Raw genomic sequence first — 26,101 nt, 5'->3', positions numbered from 1 at the left:
AAAGTACAAATACCTCAAACCTGCACCTAAGCACAGTACTTGAGTAAATGTACTTAGTTACTTTCCACCAATACTCACTCTGCTATGGAGAGAAAATATCACCAGCAGTTAACATAGTTTTATAAGTCTTTCTGCACCATCCATCCATCTGATCCAAAAATAAAACTCTTGTTTTAATATGTGCCTTGATTAACGTTACAAAGGAGGAGCTCAGTTTGATTGCTCTGACAGAATTCTTTGTAGTGCAGGTGTCTGTCCAGACACCTGGACTATCATGTCTACCGTGCAAAAGCTTGCTGAACAATGTTTAACTGCTCTTGTTTAACTCCAGTGAGAACTTGATCCTGTAACCTGAGATCATGGACAGCTCACAAAGGCGCCAAGTAGGTCTATATGACAGTGGCTTTACTCTGTATGTGTGCATTGCTGGAAGAGAGACGTCAGTGATACTGTATATGAAATAAGAAACTGTGCTGTGTAAGAAAATCTCTGTGCAGCAGACAGCGGACGGGGCTTATCACGAATAAAGTTTTGCTAATGTAGATACTGCCTGCAGCACATTGCTACACAGAATGGGAGGGGGATTACTCCCGAGTCAGACTGCGAAGGGATCTGACAGACTGAGACAATAAATACACCTAAGCTGACCATGTAACCCTCTGAACAGATTATACTGGCAAGCATTGTAATGTAAATACATTTCCAAATTAAGCCTTCAGGCCTAAGAAGAACAAAGTCGGCTCCTCTGGTCAAAAAGAGAATTATGAAGGGTAATCAAAGAAATGGCCTCGCAGAACAGGAGCCAAAGAAAATTTCTAATACATAAAAAGGAATCAATCAACTCACTTGCAACAGACACTCAGTCTCTGTTTTAATTACCAGTCACTAATCTTCATCTTGTTATGAAAACCAATAAGGAAAAGAGGTCAAGAGTCAGGACCGAACCCAAATATGGTCCAGTTGGCATCTGTCAAGAGACACTTCAGCCAGGACACATAAGGCTTGTTCAATTATCTGTGTGTGTGGTTTCAGATGGAAAAACCAGGAAAAAAACAACAACAAAATAACATGTAACTTGGTCTACAACTTTTAATAGGCTACACCACTGAAACCATAAGGTATTTTGGAATCAGCTCCTGTACATTCATCATCACAATGCAGAAAAAAAACATGGCATCAAAGACTTCATAAAGGAAAAAAACTGCAAGACTATCTAGACTGATCTCTGTTAAGAATTTAGGCAACAGTAGTGACAGACTGCAGTATCTCTTAGGGTTATTCCAGGTATTAATTAAGTACTTTTACTGACTCAGCAGCACACTGTTACATGCCAATGTATGTGCACCCCTCAACTTTTTTTCAAACTGCAGTGTTAGAAAAAAACCAAAACAATTAAGGAATCATATTACTCGTATGCTTTGCGTAAGAAACCAGTTGACGGTGTTGAAATAAAGTTTTTCGACGTAACACAACACACACCCCTCTGGACGGCATGATGCGGCAACAACTTCTCCCACATTTTTTTTTACCAGAGTGTTTCTTATAAATCTATAAGCTGTAGCTACAATAGCAGCCATTAACTTTCAAAGGGTCCACTGGTCAAATTTGGTCGAACTAAAGAGACAAAAAGCCAAGAGAACTTCAATTCCGTGTCAGTATCAAGAACATTTCCCAGCACTGAGTTAGAGTTTTCTCTGTTTTTTCACTGTTGACTGATTCATCAATTATTCCAAAAAAAAAAAACAAAAAACAAAACACCAATTAGTAGATTGACTGATAATGAAAATCATCACTGGGTGCAGTCAGCTGTGTTAACAGTTTGGCATCCTGGTTTGGTGTAGTTCTACCAACCTGGGCATGTTAAGCTGGTACCATCTGCTCTGTCTCAATGTGATTTCAGGGTCTTTGATGGATTTAAATACAGAGTGGGGGACACGCAGCGTCACAGATACATAGTAGCATACATAGTTTGGCTGAGAAGGCGAGCGAATGATCTTAGTTCATTGTCATTTGTAGACACTGTCACGTCTCCTGTCTGGCACAGGGAAGCAAACAGGAGGACAGTGAGACACTGACAGAGTTACTCTCTCGTTCCATGTATCGAACAAGGACGTTCCTGTTCCTGAGTCTTCAGTGGGATAATATTTATAATGGGATAATATTTTATTGTGAAATTCAGCAAAAAAAAAAAACTGTTTAAGGAATTATTATCAAAGTTGTAGTGGTTGTGAAATCAGTTTATAAATATCATGTCTAAGCCCTGATTGCAACAGCTATAATTACATATTGCTTTTTTGTAGCTAAGCCCCAATGGATGCAAAACAAGGCAGAAACAGAAGTATTTCAATGTGAAATGTTTAACAAATGTCCATGAAGCAAGTAAACTCAACAAAAGCTGTTTACTATTTTGCTGTACAAACTAGGTTTTACAATTGTGACACTCACAAAATCTTCTAGTTTGACTAGCGATTCTACATAGGAAATTAAATACAAATAATTAATCTTTTAAAATGTCTTGCAGCATAAAAATAATCAGCAAAAAGTCTGGGGGTGTACAAACATTTGCATGTATATATATTCTTGACTTAAACGGTATTTCTGGTTGAACGGACAGCTATGTGTTTATTTCGAATCGACTGATGCCTTCACAATGCCTCAGAGGACCCACAGATAGCCAAAGGTTTACATGTTTTGTTGCATATATGCATTAAGCAACAGAATCTAACGCATAGGAAATATTTTCAGTTCATACTGAAATGCCCGTCGCTCAGTATGAGCAGTGTTTAATAACTGCTACAGGAATGTGATGCACTGAGCAGTAAAGATGCCCCTGTGTCTATCTGTTACTGTCCAGATTCTGCTGTCGGTAAAGGTTTAGTATAAGATCTCTTATTTCGTCTCGTTTCCTCCGCACCTTCTGCCGCGGGAACCATCGTTCTAGGTGCAGAGGGAGGTCAAAGTGAACCACGGGGTCCTGAGAGCAGAAAGACAAACAGAAGAAGTTTCTCGCTGTGAGCATGCCTTAAAATACCCCTGAATATTGAGTTGAGTTAAAGTTTAAAGCTGTTGCTGATCCAGTATTTCAGTGGCCATTTTAAAACATGTCAGAATTTGTGCTGACCGGTTCTTTACCTTCAAAAAACTTTCGACGTATTGCAGCAGGTAAAGGCCACAGTCGCTACTGTTGTCCTGAAGGGGAACTTTGCAATGTGAGCTTTTCATCTGATCAGGACCAAAGTCCCTCGATGAACCACGACGGACCTCCCATTCTGACTGCAAGTACCTGAAAGACAGATACGTCATCTCGAGTACGTCAATAAACACACAAATACAGCTACGGACAGTCAGAGGGATTAAAAGTTTCATACTTACTCCCGTAAGAGTTTGAAGACTCGTTCGTGAAGAGAAAGTTTGAGGGAATCCATGATGAGAATGCATGGCCTGCAGAGAGGAGAGACACATCCACATTAGGATTTTATCGTGGCTCATATTTCCACATGTACAGGTTAGTGTGCATACAACTGCAAGCCAGCCACACTGACAGATGCTAAAACAGTGATGCAGTTTAACACAGATAAAAATCAAGTCCGATGTCAGGTGTTAACAGCAATCCTTCCTATAAAATTAGAATTCACTGCCTCTGTACATAAAACAGTAGGTCTGACCTGATGCCTTCAGACTGTAATGACTTAGTGTTTGTGGCATCTGTCCACACAGTGCTGAAGGTACTATATATACTTAGTGACCAGCGTTTCATTTGGTACAGTTGTTTCACTGTCCACTGGACCCGTGACTGTGTTTTCTGTCACGCTTGCAAACAAAATGAAGCCAACAGTGGGCCAAATGATTCAAATAGTCATTAAGAATGAACAAATGAAGACAGATAAAATAAATCTGCACTTTATTTCCAACACAGTTAACTACTTTTAGTGGAATCAATTTTATCGCTACTGAGGATCAACTTATCCGAGCATCTGTGATTTTTTTCAAAAATCATGCAGAAACTCTTTTTAAGCTAAAGAGAATAACTCTACCGACACACTCACCTCCTGCAAACAACCTTTTTCTGGAAGGTCTGTCCTGTGCAGGTCTACAAATGAAGACAGATTTGGAGGAAAAAATAAAGACAAAATTGTTAAAAATTTGAAAAGAAGAAGAAAAGAAGGGAAAAAATAGTGTTGTTCATAGTGAGCACTAAACAGAATTATTTCTTACCACCGGTTGAGTTAGTGAAGCTTTGGTGGATTCTTCTTTAGCATTTTCTAAAACATGAAAACAACCACAACCTTCATCTTCCCCATCACTGCTATAATCACAACATATATTAAAGAAGTGCTTAAAATACACACAAAAAGCAGAAGAAAGAGATCTTTGTACACAAAAGACTGATCCTGACAAAGAAGGCATTTATCATTTAGCCAAACCGACCTGCCTCTGTGTCCACGCTGTCACTGTGGTTTAACGTAGGCGGTATCTCTGTGTTATGTTTTGGACTTTTAGACGCTTGAGCCTCATCTTGATCATGTGACTCATCTGTCCGACTGTGACTCTTTGCTGTCTGGGAATCTGGGCTTGTCCAGGCCACACATTTTGGCTCGTCCAGCCCAGGAAAACAAATGACAACCAGATACCAATGAGCCCTAAACAGACAACAGAGCCATGTGAAAAATAATGTGGCATACCAAAAAAAAAAAAAAACCTTTTGTACAATACACCTTCATACATTTAACTCACTCTTGATTGACAGGCACAAACAGGAAGTCCTTTTTGAAGATGTCCACATGGCGTGTCCATGTTTTCACCCTCTGATGCCGTCTTTGCCTCTGACAGCTGGTGCAAGTGAAAGTAAAGACACAAGTTTTGTTTTGTGTTTCCCATGCCCTGACATACAACCAAGAACCTGAAGATACTCAAGAGAAGTGCTGGGAAGTTTGAATTTTATTCTGCTTCTTTATATATGGTTTCAGCTACAGTAAGACTCAAGGGGAAAATATCTGTCAATCAGTCACTGCCCGCACTGCTTAAAGCTGAACTTTGAAAGTGAGTAAGTGAGTGAGTGAGTTTATAATCTCTTTGAGGATGTAATACTTCCATCTCGGGCTCTGGCAGTTAGTTAAGGTGATACATAAAAGCTGATCAGGCGGAAGAAGGCGACAACTTGTGTCAGTGCTGTTTATTAGAGGCTGCTCATACCAGCGCAGAAACGGTACATGCTGAACTTTGCCAGCACTACTTACGAGTCACTGGTGGTGCCTTCGCTGGCGTTGTCCCTCCGTGTCAGCTGCTTGTAGAAGAAGCTGCTGAAGATGTGGGAGCGCTCGGCCACAGAAGCAGACACGTTCTGGAGGAGGTATCTGTTTAAAAAAAAACACATCAACATGATCATTTCAAACGTGGATTTATTCTCTACAAACCCACGTGGAACCAAAGTGAATCTGAAGCCTTTGCTTTAAAAATCTGCTGCTTACTTGAGGTAAAAATCAATGATGACATCATTGAGAAACTGCCCATTGTCAAGGCACTGCAGGTCCTCCATTGTTACTGTTATTCCTCCCTTTAGTGGGGGAGGAGGAAACTGGATCAACCTGAATACAAGAGGAAAAAGGAAGAATGAGTCAGTTTGCAATGACCACAGATGACAGGACATGACAGAAGCATTACCAATAAAACAGCAGATGTCTGTGCGCAGATAAAGCATAGGTCTGAATATGATCATCTGCAGGGGCAGGTAGACTAAAATCATTACAATACTGGGGCAAACAGTTTCTTCATTAAGGTCTGTACGAACTTCAGCATTTTCCCTGTAATCCCTGATCTCCTCTTACTTTAAATAATCCCAACAGTCCTAAAACTGAATTCTAGTGGCAGCAAAGATCCTCATTAGGCAGCCAGATACCAACCGTGACTGGACCAGGCTGCATGAGAAGCAGCATGAGGGATAATGCAGGTTACTTGCCTGCGGGCCAGACCCTGATGTTTATATTTAGTCCAGCTGGAGCTTGGTTTACAAAGGGACACGGAGTACGATCCTCTGGTTCTACGATGGCACAGTGTGTATACAGGGCTGGGTTCCTCCTTCTTCTTCTGTGGAGGGACATGTATGTCATAAAAGCAAAATACACATCGCAAACCATTTACCATTGGCAGATCACATGGACCAGTGGTTCAGAAGGGGAACAAAATAAATCTGTGGGGACGCAAAATGATAAACAGGAGACGAAAGAAGAACTGTGTGTGAACTGGCACATTTCCACAAAAGGTTTAAATAAAGCAAAGAAAATCAAATCTAATTGAACTAGTCCTTACAAGTTGCTTCATTTTCAAGGGCCAAAAGCCAAAAAGGCCGGTAACCAGTTACCTCAGAGGGATGTTCGAGCTCTTGTTCTTCTTCCTGATCCTCCTCTGGTTGGGGCTGCGTCTTTGTGTCTAGCTCTGCTGTCGTCTCGAGCTCCAAGACTGTCTTTTCGTGCGGCTCAACTTCCAGCTGAACATGTGGTGTGGTGTTTTCGTCTGTATCAGATTGTGAACTGTCCTGGTCTGTGTTAAGTCCAGGGACAGTGCTCTCCAAGCCCAGCAGAGACAGCAGGTGTGAGTCCAGTTCAGTTCTTTGAATCAGCTCTATGCTATCTTCCAGAGAAAGAACAGGAGAGTTGATGTTTTCCCAACAATTGAATCTGTCTGCACCACGGGTTACAATAGAGTGTTCGTGTGTCAGACTGTTGAGACAGTCAATGTCCAGGAGGGAGCGCAATAAAGCCCCCTCCATTCCCTCTAGAGGAACTCTCAGAGTCAGCAGGACGAAGGGACTGGCCATGCCTGTGGAAAAATAAAATTATATCACAAATGTGTAGCAAAAACTTTGTGACGAGTAAATTTTAAAACACAAACATAAAAAAGCTTCGCAAAGCTGCTGACAGTTTAGTGAAAATCTAGTCTACGTCCCTTAAAGACTGATGCTGCTATCTGATTTGACTTGAAAAAAAAAAACATTTACAGATATGAGGTTTGAGGAGGTGTTTGAGGTACCGACCCCAAGTACTGAACATGTATTTGCACAGCAATTATTCTCACCAGTGTTTGTGGTTCCATCTTGTTTGACGCACAGTTTGCAGAGGTCCTGCTGTACAGCAGCTGCAGCAGTGTCTGACACACAAAACAGAAGGACAGCTGGGGGGAAAGGCTCCTCATCACCCTTAAAGCGAAGCTCTCGCATCTCCATTTCCTGCTGCTCCCAAACACTATACCTCCGCAGCTCTTTGCGCTCAAAGGTTAACATTACCTCCACCTGTTCAGTAGTGTCTGGGGAGAGGAGGGTGTCAGGTTAGCTTAGCAGCTCGCCACTGTTGTTATTAAATGATTTATCTTTAGGGCACTCAAAATGAAACCTCACACACACACACACAACAGGAACAGACACTGTAGATGTTGCACTGGTCGCAGTACAGATGCTGGTGGCTTTGTGAAGCTGAACTTTGGCTCAACAGTGCTAAGATCGGCATGTAAAAATACTCACACTAACAATTTGAACCTACTGCTGTTCAGCAGGCAATATTTACAAGGTTAACCATCTTAGTTTAGCCTGTTAGCATGCTATCGTTTGTCAAATGGGACTAAAAACAAAGTGTAGTGGTTGACAGTGGTACTGGAGGAAAAGTCAGAGAATCACCAAAGTCATTACAATTCATCCTTTGGGAACATGGTGGTCTGTACAAAATTAAATGGTAACCAAACCAATAGTTTTTGAGATATTCTGGTGTGGAACAAAGTGGTGGAACAACCAACCAACCGACAGAGAGAGAGAGAGAGAAAATCTCAATATCAAAATGTTTGGCTGCAGAGCTTGACTGACAACATACTATAAATTCTTGTGAAACTTTCTGAAGGCTAGGCTCAAGTAATCAGGAATCCCTTCATTTAAGGTTATCCGGTCTTGATGCGTTCTAACACACACACACACAAAGACAAGATCAGATCTAATGGAGTAACCACCATAGTTCCCTGAAGTGGAGATTTCACAGGCTCAGAGGTGAAAGTGCACTAGGGCCTTGAGGGTCTAATCCAAGAGCACACACACAGACTTTACTATCTGAAATAGACCATTAAGCTGGGGGAAGACGGTGTGCAGACAGCATGACCAAAACAAGATGAGATGGGTTCCTCTTGGGTCAGAGTTTACACAATCAAGACCAAAGGTCAAAGGCAGGCCACAGCCTCTCAATTAACATAGCAATTATATTTCAGTGTTTAGATTATTATAGGCTATTCACAGCTTTACCTTTCAGTGGGATGATGATTTTCTGATCTGCCATCTGTGAAAGTAGAGGAAAAAAATGTGTTGCCCTTCCTGTTCTGAAATGATGATATGAATATGTAATGAGATCAGCAAAATTCATGTTTGTCGCTTAGTCAGGTTACCATGATGTCTCCATTTGCCTTCCCCCGGTAACCTCCACAGTGCAGGCTGGAGAAGGCTATGCCCATGCAGGAGTAGTCAACACTGGGGATGGGAGAAGGAGCCACTGAACCAGGCAGCTCTTCTACGACTACACGCAGCAGCTGTAACACACAGATACATAAACAGTTGGAAACACAGTTGGTCTTTCAGCATAATAAGACAGACACAGTAACTGTACAATAACCCCCATACCACAATGAGACCTGGCAGTAAGGTTAAAACCAATATCACAACAGTAATAAGGTTATTTTTCCAATTTCAATATTATAGAGCCACTATGTGTAGGATTTGGAAATTTCTCACTTTGGCACCATCAAGTGGCAGCACCAAGAATGACACTGTGTTGACAGCCACAAATGCTTGTACTTTTTCGAACAGGAAAAGTATTTTGATATCAAAACATCTCATAATATTGACCAAACTCTCTTAAGAATATCTTGTTCCAATGACAAAGCCTCATCGTTGTAGCAAGAACAACTTTTCCCATGTCGACAACATAAAAGCAGTGTTGCCACTACTACTTGAACAACAAAGACTGCGCCCTCAGGGGCCTCTGGGCCGCTCCCCCCACAAATCTGAATGCATTTTCAGATACAGCTGTGTTCTGTGAGCTGGAGCTGAATTGTGGTGGCACTGTTCTAGAAACATGCATTCACCATTATCATGGAATTAATCTTCTTTTTTGATTCATCCTCTGGAGTTTGTGACATAAAGTAACATGGTAGTTAAAAGCAGAATATTAGAGCATATTCGGAGGACAACCAGAATTTTCCTTTTGCTTTTTTCCAAGATCCTTCTCTTACACGACTCGTGTCTGTTCTAATCTCCGTGAGTCAGAATCAAATTAAGTGGCTGTTACACAGGCGAAGCATTCTCATTTGTTACGGTCAATTAGCGCGTGGTAAGCAGGACCCCCTGGGGTGAAGTAAAAACCTTAGGCCCCAGCAGGATGTCTCTAAAACACCCTTTGTGATGTCATTTTAATCTGGGCATTAACTCAGCTCAGTTTAGAAACCTGTGCGAGGTCGTTTTCTATGTGTAATGTAAAAAGACACAGAATCTGTGAACATGTGAAGAGACTAGATTCTTTAGCATCACAGCCCACAACATAAAAATCAAAACCTGCATTCTTGAGATAATTTTATTAAATATGTTTCTGCTGCATTGAGGTATGCATCAAATATAACACACTCTGCCAACCTGCATGTCCTGTATGTCAGAGGCTTGCTGTTTGACCACAGGCTTCTGTGGGGATTGTCCCTGTATTACTGTGTCTTTCACGGTGACCTGTGTATGGACAGCTGGGCTGCTCTCTTGAGGATCATCGCCGCTCTCCTCATCGTCACTGGACAGCACAACTGAAATACAAGCATGAGGAGGAGCACATCAGTGCACAAGACAAGCACAGTTCCAAGTACATTCGTGCCCTTATTTGACGCTGCATGAAGGAGGTGTAATGGGCTTTGTAGGAGAGCAAGGGTAGCAGTAATCCTAGCAAAGACATGTGGGTAGTTGAAAAAGAGGAATCACAGTAGCTAATAAGATGAAGGACACATCCACACAGGGAGCAAAAAAAAAAAAGGTTCAAGACAATAACTTACAGGGGAAAATATTTGCCCCTAACTTAATTTGTTTGTAATTGTGATCAAAGTCATTTACTTTGGTGACGTGATGAAAACCAAGCAAACCCTATCTGCTGAGGAGGACCATGAGAAGCAGCTGAAAGGAAAACAAAAAAAAAAACGCTTAGAATTGGCCCTTGATGTAAGAATTTTTTTGTCAAACTGCACGCTCCAAGTTTCCAAGAATAAATGGTGATGCTTAGTTTTTGTTGTTGTTGTTATTGTTTTTTGTTTTCTACATGTTTCAAAACTACTCACCTGTTTCTGAGAATAGAGCCATATGGAAAATAACATCCAGGCTGTAAATACCCCACTGTTTTGGGTGAGTGGTACCTGCCTGATGCCACTCGCAGCACTCATTCACGCACGGAAAATTCATTGTCACGAAAGCAACTGCAAACAACTGTATTTATTGCATTTATACTGCACTTATATTATGTCCGCCATGTCTTTCCAAAACAGTGACCAGCACCTGAGTTCTTGTTGGGTTTTGTTTACATACGAATATTAGGGCTCAAGCACAGAAAATGCAAAATAATATTAAGCTTCCTGAACCATTGTTGTCTCACAGATGATCTAGCACCAGGCATCTTGTGTTGGTGTACTCACTTGGTTCAGAGGGGCTTCTGGCCTTGGTTGTGCTGTCCTGGTTAGACGATAGACTTTGTTTATCGTCCAAATTGGGATTGATGGCTGGGACCACAATGTCTGTTCTATCATCTTCTCCCACAGTGAACTGTACAATGCTACGGTCCAGGCTCTCCGAATCTCCGTCCTCTCCACTTTCCTCCAGACAGGTACGTGCAGGGGTCGGCCGTCCATCCTCTCCAGTGAGGCGAAGCACACTCTCACGCTGCCGTTTGGGGCTGTCTGTTCCATTGTACTGGGACCCTGTATCCATTCTTTTCCTCTTCTGCTGAGACAGCACAGAATACAGCGCGTCATTATGTTGTGTCTTCAACCAGACAAGTCATATGGATACAGCACAGAACAGAGAGCCACGTTCTATGTTCAAGAATAGGAGAGATTGGAAGATTTAAAAGAAATATCTTTTTTAAAAATCCCCTTTTAATTAACTGCCTACACATTTCCGGCCTGAAGAAAAAACATCTTTTTTGCTAAGTTGCATTGTTTTCACACAATATTTGCCACTTGGTGCAACATGGAGTGGTCGTACCACTGGAAAACAGCTGTGTGAGTTGGACAGTACTGACCTCAAGTAATCTCTCACATGCTGCATCAGTGGTGGATTTTAAAACGTATCTGTTTGACTGTGCCTGTTAAATTCATTAATAGATAAATATTGTCCACACTAATAATTAGATAATCCCAAAGATTTTCTCACCATATTTCACTGCTGAAACTGAGTTTGTTGCTGCCTTTGAAAACTGAAAATGCCGTAGCCTTTACATGAAGGTAATGGCAATAATTTCAGACTTGTGCAGTGTTGGAGTGTTACGGAAATGTTACTGCCAAGTAATATTACCGTCATAACTTTTATGGAAAAGTGAATCAAGGGCTTATTCAAAACATGAGGCTGACATAAAAATTTGCTACCACGTTTACATCACAAGGCACACATGTGGGCTCTTCTTTCCTTCCTTCAGTGGGAATAGGTTACTTTTTGTTAAAGTTTGTTATCCTTGGTAAGTTTTGAGCTTTAAAGCCTTCTCTCTGACCCTGTGCAGTACCCACCAAACTGCGTTGCACTTCTTTTTCTGGAACAGTCCACTTGTCTTTGATGCTTGCTGGGGAGAACTCGTCACAACCTCCTGCACCCTCGGCAGACTGCCAGCTCACTGACAACCCACAATCTATGTAAGACAGAGAAGCAGTGATCAACCTGTCATGCTGAAATAAACATATATACATAAAATAAACCTCTCCAACTGGGAGAACCCTTATATTAAAGGACATCTGAGAGAAACCCTTCAGCGAGGTCAAGGGAGAGTGGGGAAAAAAGGGTGATGACTGATTCAAGGCCAAAACCAACACCATTAGAATAACTCAGTGAAGTACAATGAGGAGATCAATAACGGTGTATATGAATTATTAATGGGTTTACCCACCTACAACATCAGCAAATTTGAAGTCCGCTCCATTGTCCTTGCCTATTATGACCTCCTTGATATCTTTGTCTTCTTCGTCTTCTCCGTCAACATTTTGTGACCTTTTCCTGTCCAGTCCTAACCTGAGGACATGAGAAAAATAACACCATGTTCTGATTATGCTGCACACATTACTCTCATTTTTAGCAAACCCACATGAAATAAAATTTAAATTTCACTCCCAGAACCTTTATGTACTAAACTGTACTTAAAATAAAACATGATGTACAATATAAAATATCCCAGATAAAACTCAAGACAAAACACAAAAGCAGAAACACAGATATGAACCAGGAACTCGAGCTGTGAAATTCTTCTGTGCGGTATTATTCCAAATTAAATCAAGTTTTCTGCCTGGAAAATACAGAGAGCCAAGGATGCAGCCGGCCGAGCCAAATACCATTAAAAGGTAATTTATGCTTAAACTAACCAAAAACAAATAGAAGAAATTACCCTAATGAACAGGACCTCCTCCTGCTTTTGTGGGTATTTTCGTTCATTATTCAAAAACCACCTACCACGCTATCCGGACTTTTGAAGTTCACTCTGTTTCTTGAGCAAACATCAGTATAGAATCATATGTCAGAAAAAGAGAAAGCCAACAATGAAAATCATTCTTTAAAACAAAGTGGGCTGAAAAGCTTTTCATGTAAGTAGGGCCCATTTTCTGACTCATTATACACAGCCAGGTGCGTAACACTGTGAGTATTCCTTTTTCTTCTGAAGCTGTCTACCTCTGAGATTATCGTTATTGCAGAGATGCAAGCCCCCTGGAATAAAGCTGCACTTCACACCCTAGGACCCAGATATACTTTATGATATTCACCTTGATTACAAAAGAGACGGCTGTAAAAATTTCCAAAGTTCCAGAAACATTCAAAAATTTAAAACAATTATAAACAAAATGTTATTAGTTGTTGTCAGCAGGTTCAATTCTCTGCTGGCTGCTGTTGTGTTGTCAACTAGTTAGTTAGTTGACAACACAACTCAAGGAAGTTACTGCTCCCAGCCATGAAACAGTCCGGCACAGTAAAAATGTGGCTTGTTGGTTTTACACTTTGGTGTTTGTATACACTGAACAAACAAGACACAATGTGTTTATTAGTATTAGTATTAGTGAGATTTAGAGGTACTGGTAGGTGGAGTTTGTTTCCTTCAGACAGAGTCAAGCTAGCTATTTTGACTTGTGTGCAGTTTTTATGCTAAGCTAAGTGGCTGTTGGCTGTAGCCTTATGTTTATCAGGAAGATATAAGAGGAGTGTTGATTTTCTCATCCTGCCCTCAGCAAAACAAGCAAAAAAAAAAAAGCTTATTTCCAAAAACGTCAAACTATTCCTTTAACAGTGTCTTCCTACCTTTGACAGGGTGAGGAGGTGGACCTCATGTTGCGTTTAGGGGTTACACTCTTGCTCTTATCATTTCTGGCCTCTCTCTGACTGGACCTCGCGTCTCTGCAGATCAGAGGTTGCTCTCTGCACCGACCACTTTCCCTTCGCGTACTTGACATCTGTCCTCTATTTCCCAAGGTATGACTCTGTTTTATCCTTTCCATGTAAGTCTTGCCCAGCTCTGTCTTTAGGACATCTGTCAAGACCAGACAGGGCTTCCTCCTACAAGACAAAACAGAAAAATATTTATTAACAATCTTGCCAGCTGTGCGTCTTCTCTACAACATGGTGCCCCATTATGGTATTCTGTCTTATAGCTCATCTACCATTCCAGGTCAAACTTTGCGTCTACCAGCTGATCAACAGGGAGGGGTCAACTGGTGGAGATAAGCCATGTGTGCACTCATGATAAGCTTGGCCTTGAGTCACGGTGCTTATGAGCACAGTTTCCATTTAGCAGTGTAACTTGGAGCACTGTGCAAAATTATTACTGTAAACAAAAGCACAGGACATACCTGAAAATCTCGAAAGATAAGGCAATGCTGACTCAATGTTTGCTGTTTGGAAAAAAGAACATCTTGAGGGGCCACATGTCAGAGTAACATAAACTTTTACACACAAATATGCTGAGTAGTGAGATATAATTGTGGTATAACTGAAGCAATATCTTAATAAAAACCCATAAAACCTTCAGCTTTCTGCTCCAGTCATGCTTCATCTCAAGCATACAGCGGTGTGTACAAGTTCTTGTTGGAGAGGAGTTTTAATTTAATTTAATTCAATTATGCATTACTACCATTTTACAGTTAGTTAATATTAAAGATTCTGAAAACAAATACAGCACGACAGAATTGTCGCAAGTAAAAAGTGCAGTATCAGTTTGTCTGAATTCAGTATTATAAAAAGGAAAAATAGTGTATAATTCACTATGGAAGAGTAAACGAGCTAAACAGAATGTATTTCTGACATGAAGTATATGTTAGACAAGAAAGAGAATGTTATTTATGTCCTTTAGCTTAAAAGTCTCAAATAAACTTACTATACATGCATGATGAGAGTTATTTACTGAGACTTTATTACATTGAACTCGTAAGATGCAGCTTATATCCCTGCTTTAGATGTTCAGCTTCTTCAGAAATGTTTCATTTCTATTATGGCACTGAGAAAAGGAACTGGTGTAAATCACCTCTTTAAGATCTGATTTTCAGGGTGAGCACCCCATCTTGTGAAAGTTTAGGAAACTGCAATGAACTGCACAGAAAGCAACTGACTGAACTCACAGGCCGGTTTAGTGTGAACAATAGAACATGTTTCGGTTAAAGGACAGAATAATGACCTGGTATTTTAGTCTGCAAATAAGAGCCTAAAATATCCCATTTGTCAAAACTGTCTTGTTGGCAGCCACTTACCTGGCCATTTCCGAAGTGAACATGGCTGCATGGCTGTGATCAAACAGCATGGATCCATTTTTATGCTGTGAATCACAATGTCTGAGTTTGCAACCTGCAAGTGCAGTCCAAGAAACCTGTTAAAGAGGAGGAAACTGTGAGAGTCTCACTAATAATCCAGGATAATCATGCTATCACCACAACACTTATTCATGTGGTCAGACAAAGAGCAAAAAAAAATGCTGCTGTACCTGTCTGCCTAACTTCCCACACTCTGACGAAAGATATGTCATTGGGATTTTAAGTGGGTTTTCCATCTAAAAGTCATAAGGTGGTTAGTTACCATGCATTCCCATGTATTAAATGACTTACATGTAAAAGCCAAAAGTTTGTCAGCTTTTCCGCAGATGTGCAACCATAGCAAGTGCAAATGTGAAAAGCTTGTGATTTAGATCTGTAATCCATTATGTTAAGATTATTTATTATGTTTAGCAAGCATGTGGCAGCAGCTATTTAGGAAAAGTAGTATTAAAGCAGCATTTCCAGTGGGTTATGGACTTGTGGTAGCAGCCAGAAATGAAACAAAGATAAGATTTATTAAAAGTCATTAAAAGAATAATTGATCAGCAACTATTTTTCTGATTGTTACATATATTTAATAGAAGTCATTTTTAAATTAAAAAAAACATATCAATCGGTAGTTCTAGCTTCTCACGTGTGAGAGCAACTAGCCCATTCAAGAGGAAGTTAAACTTTAAGAAACTGTAACAGGCACGATTCACTATTTTCTAGCAACAAACAACAAACCATTTACCTGGAAGATAAACTGATAATGAAAATGACCATAATGATAATGAGTTGCAGCCCTTGTAGAAGCTTATTATGGCAACTGCAGCATAGTAGCAGCAAGGTACCAGCTGTGATTATGTGAAAATACGCCGTCTCTCCTGCCCATAGAGTTATCGACAGAATTTAGCAACATAGCAATCACAAGAACAAGTCTGTATATAAGCAGCTACAGACTCGAGCCATCAAGCAATCCCAGATTACAATGAGTTTGAGAGCAGCACAGTTTATGATAGCAGTCATAAAGCAAACATCACCGCAGTATCTTACTAACACATCTGTCTGCCCACAGAAGAGCTGATGATTGGAACAACCTACCTGAGTCATGTTAGCAAGATGCTGTGAATATTGTAAATACAGAATATTTTAAAAACATGAGTTACACATACCAAGTTATCCTTGTCAACACTAAATGGAATAGTTAAGGCTCTTCTTTGCTCCATCATGGTCCACGATTCGGTAAGGCACAGCCAGAACACTGCAAGAAACGTATACAGAGAGTTATAAACAGATTGTCTCTGTCACAACTAGTCAAATCCTGTATGACAAGGTGGTCATGAGCATTCACAACTGTCAGGCATGAAATATAAAACAAGATCTCTTCTCTAAGCAACAGCCAAGGTCTAACTTTTTAACAAGTGAGACGATTCTATATAGCTACACATTCAAGTAATTTCAACCAACATGGATTTACATGTTAAGAGGTAAACAGCCCAAAACCCCAAAATATTCAGTTTATCGTGATATAAACCAGAGAAATGCAGAAAATCCTTACTGAATGACACGTTTTATTTGTCAGAGTGCAACTGAGCAAACTCAATGGCACGAAAGACACAGGAAATCGCAACTATTTTTCTGAGTAAACGCAGTTTGGCGGTAAAGTTTTAGGTACTTTAGATGTTTATATTTTTTTCCATCATGCAGTACTGTCAGGAAAGTGTCTGATCCGTCCCAAATTAACTCTGCAGTCTAACAATGAGCCCAAACATACAGCCACAGTCATAAAGAACTGCAGAAGATGGTCTGGCTCTCACAGAACCCTGGTCTCAAAATCATGGAGTCAATCTGGGATCACATGAAGACAGAGAGAAGACACTTAGCCTAAATCCACAGAAAACTGTGGCACATTTTTCAAGACACTTGGAACAACCTACCTGCCAAGTACCTTGAAAAACTGTAAAAGTGTACCAAGAAGAACTGGTACTGTTTTAAAGGCAAAGGATGTTCACACCAGATGTTGATTTGATTTAGGCTTTTTCTGTTTACTATGCTTTGTATTAATTGATACATAAAAACTGTACATGGGATTTTTTTTAAAGCATCCTCGCTTTAGTGTTTCAGCCTTTTGCACAGTACTATATATGTAACAGTTACCAAAAAAAAGCACCGATTACTTGCTGTAACAACTGATAACACCTGATATTTACTTCCAGTTTTGCATCAGCCACCATGGTGAGATCAGTCTGATCCATTTTGACACCAGTAAGTTTGTAAGACAATAAAAAATAAATATGTATTGGTGCGTGTTAAAGTACCAACTTGGAGCAGACCAGAAGAGACAAATTAGCCACTACCTCTGTTGTCACTGAAGCAGGTGTTCGTGTTGCACAAAGAACACGCTACCTGTTACAAACAGGCCACCCTCTATATGTGCACATTCCTTCAATGACCACATGTTTCATTTTAAAGTTGATTTTCTCCAAGCGCTAGAACACAACACAAAGTGGAAACCAGATTAGCTAGCGTTAGCTGACACAGCTAGCCAAATTAATACTACCTTACCCGGGATGCTAGCAAAGCGTATGAGAGCTAACTCTTACCCTAGGCCAGGGCTTCGCTGCCTGTTGACAGCAAATATCTGGAAAATGCAGCCAACTATTTTCCCACGAACTCCACCAGCATCCAACACATTTTGCTGGGTCTGATGTTTTAACAGGCTCTCCAGCATTCATTGGCAACATCCGGTAAACACCGGAAGTGAACCAGTAAAAAAAAAAAAAAAGAAGTAGTTATTGGACGTAACTGCAGTTCTAAGAGTACGTGCGTAGTCCGTTATCGACCTCCTTAAACAGGGTCAGCTCCTTCGAGGCTCCGCCCCGAAACCCTGAGACAGAACTGCCATACACTATAAAATCCGCTTGGGAGTCAGCAAAGTATACCGACAAGGTGGTCAGCTGGCCCACCTCCCCACTGGTAAATACAAAGGCCCAAGGATTAATATAGTCCCATCTGGTCCCCAGCTGACGAAAAACTTAACATCTTAGGTACCATCAACTCCTAAGGGTCTCAAAGACACATACCTACCACACTAAGTGACAGCATAATGTGTGATGACACCTGTCCGAGACCCCGGCTTGCACAGAGCCAGAGCCCCTGCCCCACCGGTGCGACATTGTTCCAAAAGCGTTATTTGTAAATTTGCACCAAGAAAGCACAACACAAACTGGGCACTTAGATAATCTAATCCTATTTTATAGCGTGGACTTGAGTCAAACTTTACCACCTTTGTTATTTGTGTTTACATTGTGCTCACATGGTGCATCTTAGTGTGAGCAAATTATAAAAAGTTGTGTTTAATCAAATGATAGATGATATATATACACATGATATATGTATATATATATATTTTTTATGCAATGACTGTGTGTATGTCTGTTATGTATGCTGCTGTTATGTTTTATTTATTCTTTTTTTATATTTTTTTAATAGACTTGATGCACTGACTGGAGAGCACTTTAAATTTCGTTGTACCTGTGACAATGACAATAAAGAGCTATTCTGTTCTATATTTATGTACGTAAATAAATCCAGTGGCAACTTTTTTTTTTTCCATTTATTGATACACCAGCAGAAACATCAGGCCTGCTCAGCCCCAGGAGAGAGGTTGGTGAGTCAGCCTTCAAACACTGCAGTATATAAAAATAGACCTTTTTCACTGAGACTATGTTGACCAACCAAATAAATTTAAAAACATAAATATCTGCATTCAAGCGTACAGTTTGCAGGACTCTATAATGTTAGCACATCTAAAATGGAGGAGAATGGTTGTTAAGGTTAATAGTTGTGTATTTTACTGATGTGATAAGTCAAAATATCTGCTGTGAAAAAGGCCTAAATGTGCATCATCGACAAGAGCGGGACGCTGAGTGCAGCAGACACTTGATCGAGATAATCACTGGAATAACTGCAGTTCAAAAGAGCGTGTTTGGTCACTTCTGTATGGGAAAAAATAAAGTTGAACATTACGTGTGTGTGTGTGATTTATGCAAATACAAGAGATCATCCATAAGAGTGTACTATTGCTTTGCATTGCAAAAGTATTTCCAGTGTGTTGACCACAGTCTCAGTGTCCAGCATGATCTTTAACGTCAGGAGCCGCATTTCTGCACAGCTGTCTGTGAGGACGTCCCCGTGCCTGCTGCTCCGCTGACACCTTCATCAGGTCCTGACATCAGAGCGGCCGCTGAGGTGTTCTCTCTCAATTCATGGCCTGCTCTCCTTGCAGCTAAATAAAAAAAAAGAGAAACGCAAGCAAGTCAGTGACATGTACAGTCTATAATGCTCTTCCATAAGCCTACATGCACACTCTTTCTTTACCTCTAATACCCTTAATCTTCATGACATAATGGCCAAGTAAGTTAAGAACAATAATGTCTGACACCAGTTGTCATTGTCTTACCAATAGCACTACATGGTGTTATAATGGGCTTCTCTAGTTGCTCTCCCTCAGCAACGGAAGCCCGGATCTTCCTCACCACGTATATGCTAGCTAGGAAGTGAAACACAGACATAACAAGATTTACTGTAAATAAAGAGTAAAACAAAAGGAAGAGACTTCGGTGCATTGTGGACCGGGCAGCAGTAGCCCCTGTGACCTGGGCCTGGACACAGGTAAGCGGCAGATGGTGACATGACAAAAGGACGATCATTATGAGGATGTTTTTCATATAAACATGTTTTTCATATACCCAGGTAAAGTACAAGTATGATCACCATGTGAGAGACAGATAGATGCAACACATTTATAGCATGTCTGTTCGCTAACCCTCAGGATGGAATAAAATGTAAATACCCGTGTCTCTCGTCGGCAATGGGCGCGGCCAAACACTGCTTTAATTCACAATAAAATGATAAAACAAACCTACCTTTTATTAGCAGTCAGACCATGTTCGCTTCCTGTTTGTCTCGGAGGATGAGATGACCTGCGCTGCAGGTAACACGCAGTTTCGTAAACAGTTAAACATCAACACCGGGGCTGCCTTATATATACAGTCTTTGGCTGTTACAAAAGCACGCAACCAATTACATCCAGCAGATAATTCCAGAGGCGGGACTTAAAGCTGCGATCTGCAGCCTGATTGGCTGAGCTGTTATGCAATGTGTTGCGAGCATGTGACAGAGTGGTGGACGGAATATTCGCATAAGAAAGAGGATTGAGATGAAGCACACCTGAGCAAAATCCGCACTGATCGGCCGAGTAATCGTTTTACGTGTCGGCTAGGAATATTTAGGTTAAGAAATAAATAAATAATAAAAAAAAACAACGCATATTTTTCTTATTACGTTAGCGGGAACTTGCTATTAACGCTGCAAAAACTTCAAAACAAGTTCTCAAATGAAACACAACTCGTTGTGTACCAAAATTGGTTTGATCCATGTAATAATTTATTGTCAGGCATTTTATTGAAATTTACAGAGCTTCATTTATCCATGTTTATATGATCCAATTTGTATTTATCACTTGAAATAGAAGCAAGGTACCTGGACCCACCTGGAATAAACACTGCACAAATCTTTTCACAATAAGAGTACAGCAGTTTCTCGTACAGTTGCATTTGTATATTCAATATATACACATAGATTTTATTTAACTTAAAACAGTTTCACACATCAAAATAAGCACAACAACTTCACAAAGAAACCAGACAAATCTCATTCTTTCATGACATTTCAATAGTTTTTTACATAAAAAATACAATTGCAATCACCAGGCAAAAAATTAAACAGTGAGGAGTTAAAGTCATAAGGAATGATGTGAGCTGTGAGGATGAGGAGGAAGCCTGAATCTGTTCAGTGTATACACCAGTGGTGGATGATATCAAACCACTTTATGCAGGAAAATTTAAGAGCCAACTACTATAATGTTATTTTTTTGTCCGTTATCATGCCAGTGCTGTAAACAAAGAGATGATTCTGTATCACACTTTCTCCCATCAAGCTGTCACAGTTTTTTCACTAAACAAGACCTCACACAAAACACTAACGTTCACTACAGGGATCTAAGAGGACAGCTGGAGTGTTGGTGGTGAGGACTTAATCCATCCTGATCTTCTGATTGGTCATCCTGTAGATGATGCTGTCATATCCTGGGTCCATGTTCCACAGGTTGTAAGCGATGGCAATGACAGCGAGGGCCAGAGCGATCATCAGCCACAGCACGATGTTGAAGACCACAGCATAATGGAAGTTGTACTTGTAGGCCAGGTTGTATGGGCTGCCAGGGTTACTCTGCAAAACAATTTACAACAGTCAAAACCAGAGAGGTTGTTGTATTAGTTGTCACTGAAATAATTCTAAACTTTAATCATTAGCAATTATGTTCACTCATAGTAGGTACACTTAGCTAAAACTAAAACAGTCTAATGCAACATCCCTGAAATAAATTCCATCATCATGAAAGTTATAATGTTCAAAACTATTTTAGAGAGGTGTTGATTCAATTTTGTGATCATTTTGGAGGATGTAGGTTTGTGGTGCTGTTAAGTTGTACTATGTTATAACCACAGATGTTTCTACTATTTACACCACTGAAAAGACAATAGCAACAATAAAAACTGCTCTGTTTAAATAAGGATTAATAAGGGTTTTATAAGGATTGCTGTGTCGGCCTGCTTTACTCTGCTATCCATGTAAGACCTCTTACTTTTCACCTCTGTGCATGCGATGAGTATCAAACAGGATGTGTGTGAGAGGGGGGCAATATCACGACTGGGTCAGGACTGTGTCTGCAGGACACTGTCCCCCTCTCACCCCCATTCCCCTTACCCATTTTATTATTAAGCAATATTATAAGCATTCCCTGGTTCCAGACCTAAGTCATGAAAACTGGAACAGTAACTGCTAACTTACAGCACCACCACAACACTAGACACATCTCCCGTACGTGATAATATATTTTAATCATATTCCCCACAGCAATTGTGTTTACACTGTGTCGGTTACTTTATGATAGATTATAGTTCTGGAGTTAAAGCTTGTTAACTTCTATTTTGCCTCGTCTCATTAGTGAGTAGGAGGCCACTGCTGTGCAACTGCCATGTTTATGTTCTTTCACTATGATATAGAGCAGCAGTCGGGTGAGAGGAAATTTTGCAGCACAGATGGCTTTGCTTGATGTGTGTTACAGAATATAAGATTTTTTTAACATGCTTAATGATTTATTTAACAATCTCCACCTGTGTGGAAACTTTCTGGAGGAAACAAACAGCCCAAGCTGATCTGATCTCTGTGTGTTATCTCCACGGCCCTGACAAGAAGTAACATTTGAGGGGACGCACATTAGCTGTGGTTTAGCAACAGTGGTGCAGCAGACAGTGTTTTTCTCTTCTCATGTCTATACAGTGAGCCCAGCCTGCCTTTAGCTCATCCCTCCACATACTGCCATTACTCTGTAAACTGAATCACTGTGGACTGACAGCTGATGGATTGCAGACACTACTTTAAAAGTAACTATATGATTTTCTGTTGATTCACTTCTGTAACCATTACAAGTTAGTTTAGTAAACAGTTAACAAGCAGTTCTGCCTCAGACTTACAATCTGTTTGGATTCCAGGATCGAACGGGACTTCCTGGTCAAAGGGGCCTCAAAAGTCTTCACCGTTACAACCTCCACCACAGCACTGTTGCCATAGAGACCATACACATCCTCTCCAAACTACAATGTAAAAGACACGCACATAGTTAGAAACAGAGGTCAAATTAATGATCGAGGAGGTTGTATTGATTAGGCCTGTCAGTTCTTCAGATCTCCTCCTTACCTTCTGCAGGACAGAGGCAAGAATGGCAGTGGCATCACGGTACTGGGGGGAGTCTTGGCCGTAGAGCCGGCTCAACTCTTCCAGCCCCGACAGCTCCAAGGAGTACAAGTCAGGGGAGTGGTCCTTAGCCAAATGTCTGTGTCTCTGCAGCTACAAGAGAGGCAGAAGCAAAAGACATATGAGTCAAACCCATTAAGACTATCCTAATTTTCAGGAGGAACAAAAAAAAAGAAAAACATAAACTTTCAGCAAACCAGGTTGACTTACAAGAGCCGTGATATCATGCAGTACTTGGACTTCAGACAAGAAGAGCAAATCGGCCTGAGAAGTAAAACAACAGACATAAGAAAGCCAGAACAGATTTCCAGTGTAGTGAAATTCAAGGATATTAATGCATTTTGTAGGATATAATGCGTATGATTTGGCTGACAGAAACTGACCTCTGCATTTCTGCTGAGAGAGTTAAGGGGAAGGGAGGCCAGCACAGAACCATCCTGGGACAGACGGGCACGGATCTGCTGCAGGGTGACTGGCAGGTCCTCAAAAACCGCATTGGCTTTGCCCAGCATATACAGCCTCTGAGAGAGACAAAAGACAGATGAAAACAATAACTCATCGGAACCTTAAGAGCAATTTTCACAGATATCAAATATGCCTTGTTCAGACCCAGAATATTTTCATTACCTCTTCACTGGGGGCCAGCTGCAGCACTACAGGGGTGTCCTCAGCAAACAGAGAGTGTACAGTCTCTGCAACACTGTCCAAGGTAAAGGGTACTGGCTGCAAGGAAAAAATGACCCACTGAAAAACTCAGCCAGCTCATTCAAATTACATGATAGTCTTCAGTTATTTTCACACCAAGGCATATATTTGATGTGTGTGACTCACATTCTCCAAGGGGTAGGAGGCAACACTCTGAGGCAGGGTCAAGCTGTCAACTCCTCTAACAACCACCAGTACGTTAGCCCGAGGACGCTGGAATAACGGGCCAGCCTGGAGGCCTGGCCAGGACAGATCCTGCACAAATAAACACACACTGTAAATAAAAACCAGGCAATCGTGAGCTTTAACTACTTCTGTAAATACAAAAGACAATTAAAATGGTGGGCCATTCTTTTAAAATAATTAAACACCTCCTGAACAGAAAAACCCATGGTTAAAGCCACCAGGTCAGGGATCTTCTCTCCAGAAACTGGCCAGTCTCCTTTCTGGAAAGACACAAACTCTGGAGCCTGCAGCACTGTTAAGCTGTCCCCATGTACACCTGTGGGGACAAATGAGAGGTTTAGCAATCAAAGTAAAACCAGTGGAAAAAATAAAGTGACAATACCAATACTTCCAAAAAAAATAAAACAAATATTTTCTCAAACTAATAAACTTGCTAAGAAGATTGCAAGTTTATGAACTGTGTTGAATGTTAAAATACTTCTTCACCGATTACTTATGCTGTGTCTAAAACCACTACTTGGTCTAATTCTTCTAGTCTCTTACTTTCTGTAGGTTTTTTTTGATTATCCAATTTTCCTGTGAGTCATTTATGTACTACATGGTTCCCTAATACATCCCCAGAAAAGGAACAAAAAGGAAGTGTCCTAGACATGTATACCACCTTTTTTCTAGGTATCCCTAGTGCAATGTTTTGTCCTTGATATAAAAATGAAAATTGGTTATGTGACATATCAGTGATGACCTCAAGGTGTCCAAAGTACCAAAAGGAGAGAACAACGCATTTCTTTTAGCTTAATTTTACTTGTTTTTTTTTTTTCATTTTACATGTATACTGCAGGCAAGGGATTTAGATCAGACCAGTCATAGATTTGTGATACAGAAAATGGTCATTTGACGCAAATACTCGCATCCAGCCGTTAGACAATTCAGTTTCATCAATAACACTCACTTATTAAAAGTTAGCACTTAATATTAAAGTTCCTCCCTGCCTCAGCTGATGTTTTGCAATAATGGAAATCCGCACCTCTGAAATGAGAAACCGTGACACTTGTGTCAGTGTAGCGCTATAATTAATTCTCGCTGATTTGTTAATTATGGGTCACAGCAAACACCAGCATCGGTCTGCCTGGACTTCACAGGCCAGAGTAAAGATAACCCATTAACTTTACAGCGCCATACATGGAGGCATAAACCCGTGACACAGAGCTGGTGATGAATGCTGAAGAGGAACTACCAGTTCAGAGCCTGTCACATGACAGGACACTCTGCTACGATTTAGCACCTAGTTACAAGGAAGCCAGTAAATGCACATTGTCCTTTAATTTTGTTTGACCTCAACGTATTCGTTAACAACACACAATCTCATCCGCATTGCTAGCTTTTAAGGTGTGCTAATGCGGCTAAGAGAGAGTTAGCAACATGCTAACGTTGTGATCTTCAGTCGTTAACCGACTGTAGGTATCCCACGTCGATTAAATATCCAAAGTACTACTAATATAGCTAGGTTATCTGAAATATCCCCATTCATATCAAAGCGATGTTAAGACCAAACATAAGAAACGATCACCAGGCTAAAGGGCGATGCTAACGATGATCCAGTGAGGAACCATAATCCTATGGTGTTTGATTTACACGGGGGAGCGCCTCTCATAAAAAGCGAAGCACGACCTGGTCTGTCGTTGCATATTTCTTACCGGTTGATGCAAAGAAGCAGAGGACAAGCGCCACGGAGAAAACAGCCTCCATCCTTCGCCAGTTCGTCAGCGACATCTTTCTCCTCGCTCCTCGCAGAGATCAGCTGACTCGACGTCACGACGCCGCAAAGAATGACGTGACGAAATCTGACGCATAGTAAATCAGAAGGGCAGGCGGAGGGCGCAGAAATTTAAGCAGTTCAAGCCCAGTGAATGACCTCAGACAGTTTAGGTCACCAAAACCTGAAATAATCGTGTAACGGTTTGTTTGTTTGTTTTTTTGTTTGTTTTTTTTAATGCCTTTTCAGGAATCAGGTAATGGAGCGTTGAAAGTTGATGCAAATAATTCCTACATGTTCCCCAACTTCTCCCCAAATCCTCTGTCTTTACAAAGGCAATGCTGGGAAAAAAACTGCGTTATAAACCCTCGGATGAATTATTAGGACAGTACTGTACAGCAGGAGGTAGTTCTGTATATTGCTGTTTTGTAAGTAACACAGGGTGAAAAACTGGTTGGGCAGGGCTTGTTCCTACAGCAAGATAATAACCCAAAACATTAGAAGGAAAGAACCAGACCGTAGCTTCACATGATGGAAGACCAGCACAGTCTCCAG

The 26,101-nt window shown here is 40.7% G+C and overlaps 2 protein-coding genes and 1 long non-coding RNA gene across 10 annotated transcripts; all 3 read right to left on the bottom strand.

Annotated features, from left to right (window-relative positions):
* Positions 1-1,074: 1,074 nt before the first annotated feature.
* senp7 (SUMO specific peptidase 7) lies at positions 1,075-17,758 on the bottom strand. 8 transcript variants are annotated; one of them, XM_041057635.1, is made up of 24 exons: positions 17,628-17,758; positions 16,197-16,285; positions 15,213-15,278; positions 14,983-15,098; positions 13,541-13,795; positions 12,147-12,268; positions 11,773-11,891; positions 10,687-10,993; positions 10,115-10,174; positions 9,656-9,813; positions 8,416-8,556; positions 8,276-8,309; positions 7,072-7,299; positions 6,359-6,816; positions 5,957-6,084; positions 5,469-5,585; positions 5,238-5,354; positions 4,735-4,830; positions 4,429-4,640; positions 4,216-4,262; positions 4,047-4,090; positions 3,373-3,441; positions 3,133-3,283; positions 1,075-2,974 (listed from the first exon to the last, which is right to left on the bottom strand). In XM_041057635.1, the coding sequence occupies exons 2-24, from the start codon at positions 16,251-16,253 to the stop codon at positions 2,837-2,839; spliced, it is 3,240 nt and encodes a 1,079-aa protein (XP_040913569.1). In that variant the 5' UTR covers positions 16,254-16,285; positions 17,628-17,758; the 3' UTR covers positions 1,075-2,836. The 8 variants fall into 8 exon arrangements, 7 of the variants coding, with proteins under 7 accessions (XP_040913569.1, XP_040913572.1, XP_040913570.1 ...); XM_041057638.1 differs by having other exon boundaries at positions 5,957-6,081; XM_041057636.1 differs by having other exon boundaries at positions 10,687-10,990.
* An 867-nt stretch (positions 17,759-18,625) lies between these two features.
* LOC121194507 lies at positions 18,626-20,089 on the bottom strand. Its single transcript, XR_005895387.1, has 3 exons — positions 19,953-20,089; positions 19,487-19,576; positions 18,626-19,312 (listed from the first exon to the last, which is right to left on the bottom strand). It is a non-coding gene; the product is annotated as an uncharacterized LOC121194507 (long non-coding RNA).
* A 361-nt stretch (positions 20,090-20,450) lies between these two features.
* atp6ap2 (ATPase H+ transporting accessory protein 2) lies at positions 20,451-25,619 on the bottom strand. The gene is made up of 9 exons (XM_041058076.1): positions 25,488-25,619; positions 23,979-24,109; positions 23,734-23,862; positions 23,530-23,625; positions 23,286-23,423; positions 23,113-23,166; positions 22,846-22,995; positions 22,623-22,742; positions 20,451-21,315 (listed from the first exon to the last, which is right to left on the bottom strand). Exons 1-9 carry the CDS (start codon positions 25,561-25,563, stop codon positions 21,121-21,123), a joined length of 1,089 nt encoding a protein of 362 aa, XP_040914010.1. The 5' UTR covers positions 25,564-25,619; the 3' UTR covers positions 20,451-21,120.
* Positions 25,620-26,101: the final 482 nt, after the last annotated feature.

Source organism: Toxotes jaculatrix, chromosome 15, assembly GCF_017976425.1.
Source record: "Toxotes jaculatrix isolate fToxJac2 chromosome 15, fToxJac2.pri, whole genome shotgun sequence".
Classification (NCBI taxonomy): domain Eukaryota; kingdom Metazoa; phylum Chordata; class Actinopteri; family Toxotidae; genus Toxotes; species Toxotes jaculatrix.
This window is presented reverse-complemented; position numbering and strand designations above follow the sequence as displayed.

Bases quoted from the DNA above. Each gene is read 5' to 3' on its own strand.
- senp7 (XM_041057635.1), bottom strand. From the start codon at position 16,253: ATGATGGAGCAAAGAAGAGCCTTAACTATTCCATTTAGTGTTGACAAG. The intron at 6,085-6,358 runs GTAACTGGTTAC...GTCCCTCCACAG, and splicing joins AGCTCGAACATCCCTCTGAG to AAGAAGAAGGAGGAACCCAG. The intron at 4,641-4,734 runs GTGAGTTAAATG...TTGTCTGTTTAG, and splicing joins TTTGTGCCTGTCAATCAAGA to GGCTCATTGGTATCTGGTTG.
- atp6ap2 (XM_041058076.1), bottom strand. From the start codon at position 25,563: ATGTCGCTGACGAACTGGCGAAGGATGGAGGCTGTTTTCTCCGTGGCG. The intron at 23,424-23,529 runs GTAATGAAAATA...TGTCTCTCTCAG, and splicing joins AGCTGGCCCCCAGTGAAGAG to AGGCTGTATATGCTGGGCAA. The intron at 22,743-22,845 runs GTAAGGAGGAGA...TTTACATTGTAG, and splicing joins TTGCCTCTGTCCTGCAGAAG to TTTGGAGAGGATGTGTATGG.